Source organism: Chiloscyllium plagiosum, chromosome 6 (assembly GCF_004010195.1).
Source record: "Chiloscyllium plagiosum isolate BGI_BamShark_2017 chromosome 6, ASM401019v2, whole genome shotgun sequence".
Taxonomy (NCBI): Eukaryota; Metazoa; Chordata; class Chondrichthyes; order Orectolobiformes; family Hemiscylliidae; genus Chiloscyllium; species Chiloscyllium plagiosum.
Window position 1 is genome coordinate 99,675,571 of NC_057715.1, and position 6,089 is coordinate 99,681,659.

General features: G+C 42.7%; 1 protein-coding gene across 1 annotated transcript in view; it reads left to right on the forward strand.

The window, feature by feature from the left end:
* The window catches only part of LOC122551170 (von Willebrand factor A domain-containing protein 3B-like), a 153,409-nt gene that overhangs the window by 88,439 nt on the left and 58,881 nt on the right, over positions 1–6,089 (forward strand). Inside the window, exons 15-16 of the mRNA XM_043692794.1 lie at positions 59–258; positions 2,468–2,605. Of these exons, the coding sequence (XP_043548729.1) occupies positions 59–258; positions 2,468–2,605 (338 nt within the window). The remainder of the gene's footprint in view (positions 1–58; positions 259–2,467; positions 2,606–6,089) is intronic.

A 6,089-nucleotide genomic window follows, 5' to 3' on the forward strand; every position in this document is an offset into this window, starting at 1 on the left:
ACAGTCATTTCAGCCAGAAAAAGTGCTTTTAAAAACTATTCTGCCTTCATCCTTGCAGTATCAATGCTGATGATCGAACCGGGAGTGACGATACATCTCAGCGACATTCTCTAAATGCTAAGTCACTTTTGAGACCCAAATCAGCTGCGGATTGGACACCAGCTACACATCGAAACCACAGGGATCGGTACCATGTTTATAGCGCAGATAGTGGCAAGAGATCAAAAGAACTACAAAGGAAGAAAGCTCTACATGCTGGTAAGGGAAACTGGCCATTATTCCACCTTTCTCTGATTTTCCAGGATTTATTTAATCAATAATCTTGTACTTGCACATCTATAATATAATGAAAAGCCCTGAGATGCTTTGCAGGAATTATTAAAATAAAATATGACAGTTGGGCAGCAAAGGAAAAACCAGATCAGATGACTAAAAGCTTGGTTGACTTTAACGACTGTGTTAAAGGAGGAGGGTGCTCACAGCTAGAGACATTCCAGGGCTGAGGGACCAAGCGGTTGAAGGTGCTGGCAGAACAGTTACATTTGGGAACGTTAGAGAGGCCAAGATTTGAGATATCTCAGAAGGGTGAGGGGTTGGAACAGGTTCCAGCCGCTGAGGAGAGGGAGACCATGGAGAAATTTAAAATCTAGGATGGTAATTCGAAACAGAAATTGATGGCAAAACTCAGCAGGTCTGGCAGCATCTGTAGCAAGAAAGCGGAGTTAACGTTTTGAGTTTGGTAGCTCTTCATAAGAACCAATGGCAGTGAGGAAACCCTGGCATTAATACTGAAGGCAAGGCTGGGGAGAGGTGAGCAGATATGTGGAGACAGAACCCAGAGAGATATGAAAGGGAGAGGTAAATGAGGGGTTTACGGATGGCAGGCCAGGACAGAAGAGAAGCTAAATAAGTGATAATGTGAGCTGAAAAGTTATTGAACTTGATGTTGAGTCCCAGAGGCTGCAGGGTCACAATCGGAAAATGAGATGTTGTTCTTTGAGCTTGTGCTGAGGCTCACTGGAACACTGCAGCAGGCGTGAGACAGAAATGTTAGCCAGGGAATACGGTGGACTGTTGGAGCAGCAGGCTACAGGTTTCTCTGGGTCACTTTTGTGGTCTGAATATAGGTGTTCTACAAAGCAGTCGCCTACTCCGTGTTTTGTCTCCCAATGTGGAGGAGACCACGCTGTGAGCAGCAAATACAGTTGACTAGATGGAGTGAAGTGCGGATAAATCACTGCTTTACCTGGAAGGTATATCCGGGGTCTTGGATAGTGAGGAGGGAGGAGGTAAATGGGCAACTCTTACTCCTTTAGTGATTGCATGGGAAGGTGCCATATGAGTGTGGGGAGGCGTTGGGAATAAAAAGGAGTGTACCAGAGGGATTGGTCCCAGCGCAATGCTGATAAAGGAGGGGAGGGGACTATGTGTCTGATCGTAGCATCCCACTGGACGTAAAATTCTAAAGAGTTTCAGAAGCAGATATACCTGGGAGTATGTGTGCATAGATTAATAAAGCTACAGGACAGTTGAGAGACCAGTTAATAAAGCATGCAGTATTTATTCATAGCTGCATGAAGCACAAAAGCAAGGAGGTTATGTGGAACATTAATAAGACACTAGTTCATTGTCATTTGCAGTATTGAGTTCAGTTCTGGGCATCACACTTTAGGAATGATGTGATGGAGAAAGTGAGGATTACAGACGCTGGAGAGTCAGAATCGAAAAGTGTGGTGCTGGAAAAGCACAGCAGGTCAGGCAACATCCGGGAAGCAGGAGAGTTGATGTTTCGGGCATAAGCCCTTCATCACGAATGATATGATGGCACTGGTGAGAGTGTAAAAGATGTTTTTTTTATGAGAATCGTTCTCGGGAAAGATTGGAGAAGTTAGGACCTTCCTCAGTTAAGAGAAGACTAAAGTGGGAGATAAAAATAAGTGAAGATCTTATAAGAGAAAGCTTTTTGATGGCAGTGATTAGTTAGCATCTATAATGCATTCCCTGAGATTAAGGTGGCGGCAGGCTCCATTGATGTATTCAAAAGGGAATTAGATGTTATTATAAAAAATAACAATGTGTCGTGTTATGAGAAACGGATGGTGAATGAATGACGATAAATAAAACGCTGATTTCAAAGAGCTGGTTGAGACTAAATAGACTGAATGGCCTTCCTCTGTGATGTAATTAATCTGTGATTCTGTAAACATTACTGGTATCATATTGGTGCTGTTATGAAGTGTAGGATTGAAGTATAAGGTGGTATGTTCGGGAGTTACACATGTCATTTTGTACTGGGAGTGTATTATGTTCTCCATAAGAAAAACATACATTCAAAGGGCCACAACCTTGTACTCTTAATGAGATTTATGCAGTTAAAAAGTATTGAACTGTTTCAGACATTAAACAATAAAAGGAAAATGTTGAAATTGTAACAGTAATATGATAATATCACTGTTCCCATTAACAGCTCATACCAAGTCCAGCTTACTCCGGAGTTTGAGCAATGGTGTTAAAATTGATGAGAATCTGGTGGATGAGTGGCTGCTTCCAGAAAACAAGGAGCTGTTCGTAAATAACCACAACAAGGAAATGAAAGTTCTGAAAAGTAGGTCCTGCTTCAACTTTGGTTTTGCTGGCATCTCAGACTATTATCTGTATTCCACTTACAGTTTGAAAATTTATAACAATGGGCAATAATTTGGTAATTAGCAGAAAGTGAGGACTGCAGATGCTGGAGATCAGAGCTGAAAAATGTGTTGCTGGAAAAGCACAGCAGGTCAGGCAGCATCCGAGGAGCAGGATTTTCCTGCTCCTCGGATGCTGCCTGACCTGCTGTGCTTTTCCAGCACCACTCTAATCTAGACTCTGGTTTCCAGCATCTGCAGTCTTTGTTTTTACCTCAATAATTTGGTAATGGCCAAATAAACTATTTTTCTTTTGCCTATTGATTGAGAGATTAAATTTTTGAGTGATGATTTTATTGTGCAGTTTATGTGCACATCCATGAGTTTGGATTCAAGACAGACTGGTTACAGAGGAAGCAAGAACAAGAATGGTCTTCAGACTTAGCCTTCTTTATAACACTGTTCATTAAAACTTAAGACGAAATACCATAATGCATGTCTTTCAGAGGTACATCAGGCTCTGTTACATTTGTGAAAGCCCATACAATAAACTCTCTCACCTCATGCTAGCTGGTTTACTGCACAGATTTCTTGCATGTGTTTCTCTCATACCCAATTACATCATCCCATTTCTCAAACCCAATCACTTCACCCACTGTGTTATTTACCCAGCTCCATAGCAGATCACACCATCTGTTGCAGTTCTGTCAATAGCTGGACCCACTGATTCTGGAAACACAGAAGCTAGCAGCGGTCCCACACACATGCAGTTGTACCTTGCTGGGGGTTTAGGATGATCTCTGCCCTGATGGCCAGATTAGGTTCTGCTTTGGAGCTTCTGAAAGCACATGTTGGCATGGGGACAAAAACCTGCAACCAGTTGGTATTCCCATTTGCATCAGTCATCAGCTAGATTTCCCACTTGTCGTGGTTGAGGGCTTTCATGTCCCTTCTGACTGCATTCCTCAATCAGAGCTTTGGAAGCCTTGCTGGTCTTTTGAAGCAGGCTACCTCCAGGTTTGGCATACCCTGGGCACATATCCAAGCCAGCGAATCTGGTTTTTCCTTGATGAGTACTGACATAGTCAACATGTTTACCCTAGCAACCCCCACCCCAAAGTGCACAAACACACACACTTACATACACACACAAATCCACATGCACACAGACACATATGCGTTTGTGGGGTGAATTTGTACTTGCAGACTTACATTGTACTTTGCTCAAAAACTGCATAAATCCATGTAAGATTCTGTTAATTCATTTTTTTAGATTAGAATCAGTTTAAACATTAAGGCACTGAGAACAGCACACAAGGGGCGAACACCTTCAATACATTATCTGGGCTGACACCAATTAAGACCATAAGACATAGGAGCGGAAGTAAGGCCATTCGGCCCATCGAGTCCACTCCGCCATTCAATAATGGCTGATGAGCATTTCAACTCCACTTACCTGCATTCTCCCCAATTGTTAAAGTTCACTTGAGAATGTAACTTTTTAAAAAAAGTTTTGTGATTTACATATGAAAGAAGTGAATCTAACATGGTAATTCTAACAGATGAGAGACTTAACAAACAATCAAGGTATTTTTCTATGTATAATTTTAGTTATATCACACTGTAAACTTTTGCTATAAATTGTGTATCTTGCAATCGTGTACTCCACAACCACCTGATGAAGGAGCAGTGCTCCGAAAGCTAGTGCTTTCAATTAAACCTGTTGGACTATAACCTGGTGTTGTGTGATTTTTAACTTTGTACCCTAGCAAGGGCTGTTTCATTGGTGTCCTTTACCATGTGTTTTTCAGGATTGTACATTCATAAAATTCACTGAATGGAAGAGGAAGTTGTGAGATGCGTCAAATAGTTTTCAGGTTGATTCCACTCACTTTTGACCAGCGGTATCATTACCTGCTTTGGGTCTTAGAGTCATAGAGTTGTAGAGATGTACAGCATGGAAACAGACCCTTCAGTCCAACCCGTCCATGCCGACCAGATATCCCAACCCAATCTAGTCCCACCTGCCAGCACCCGGCCCATATCCCTCCAAACCCTTCCTATTCATATACACATCCAAATGCCTTTTAAATATTGCAATTGTACCAGCCTCCACCACTTCCTCTGGCAGCTCATTCCATACACGTACCACCCTCTGCATGAAAAAGTTGCCCCTTAGGTCCCTTTTATATCTTTCCCCTCTCACTGTAAACCTATGCCCTCTAGTTCTGGACTCCCCTATCCCAGTGAAAAGACTTTGTCTGTTTATCTTTTCCATGGGCCCGAAACGTCGAATCTCCTGTTCCCTGGATGCTGCCTGACCTGCTGTGCTATTCCAGCAATAAAGTTTCAACTTATCTTTTCCATGCCCCTCATAACCCTGGCAACATCCTTGTAAATCTTTTCTGAACCCTTTTAAATTTCACAACATCTTTTCTGTGGTAAACTTCGCTGTCCACTACACCTCCAATTTTGATGTCATCTGCAAACTTACTAACTGTACCTCTTATGCTCGCATCCAAATTATTTATGTAAATGACAAAAAGTAGAGGACCCAGCACCGATCCTTGTGGCACTCTACTGGTCACAGGCCTCCAGTCTGAAAAACAACCCTCCTCCACCACCCTCTGTCTTATGCATTTGAACCAGTTCTGTATCCAAATGGCTAGTTCTCCCTGTATTCCATGAGATCTAACCTTGCTAACCAGACTTCCATGGGGAACCTTGTCGAATGCCTTACTAGAGTCCATATAGATCTACTGCTCTCCCCACATCAATCCTCTTTATTACTTCGTCAAAAAAACTCAATCAAGTTTGTGAGACATGATTCCCCACGCACAAAGCCGTGCTGCCTATCCCTAATCAGTCCTTGCCTTTCCAAATACATGTACATCCTGTCCCTCAGGATTCCCTCCAACAAGTTGCCCACCACCGACATCAGGCTCACTGGTCTATCGTTCCCTGGCTTGTCCTTACTACCCTTGTTAAACAGTGGCACCACATTAGCCAACCTCCAGTCTTCCGGCACCTCACCTGTGACTATCGATGATACAAATATCTCAGCAAGAGGCCCAGCAATCACTTCTCTACATTCCCACAGAGTTCTAGGGTACACCTGATCAGGTCTTGGGGATTTATCCAGCTTTATGCATTTCAAGGCATCCAGCACTTCCTCCTCTGTAATATGGACATTTTGCAAGGTGTCACCATCTAGTTCTCTACGTTCTATATCTTCCATATTCTTTTCCACAGTGAATACTGATGCAAAATACTCATTTAGTATCTCCCCCATTTCCTGCGGCTCCACACAAATGCCTCCTTGCTGATGTTTGAGGGACCCTATTCTCTCCCTAGTTACCCTTTGTTCGTAATAGGTATTTGTAAAAACCCTTTGGATTCTCCTTAATTCTATTTGCCAAAACTATCTCGTGTCCCCTTTTTGCCCTCCTGATTTCCCTCTTAAGT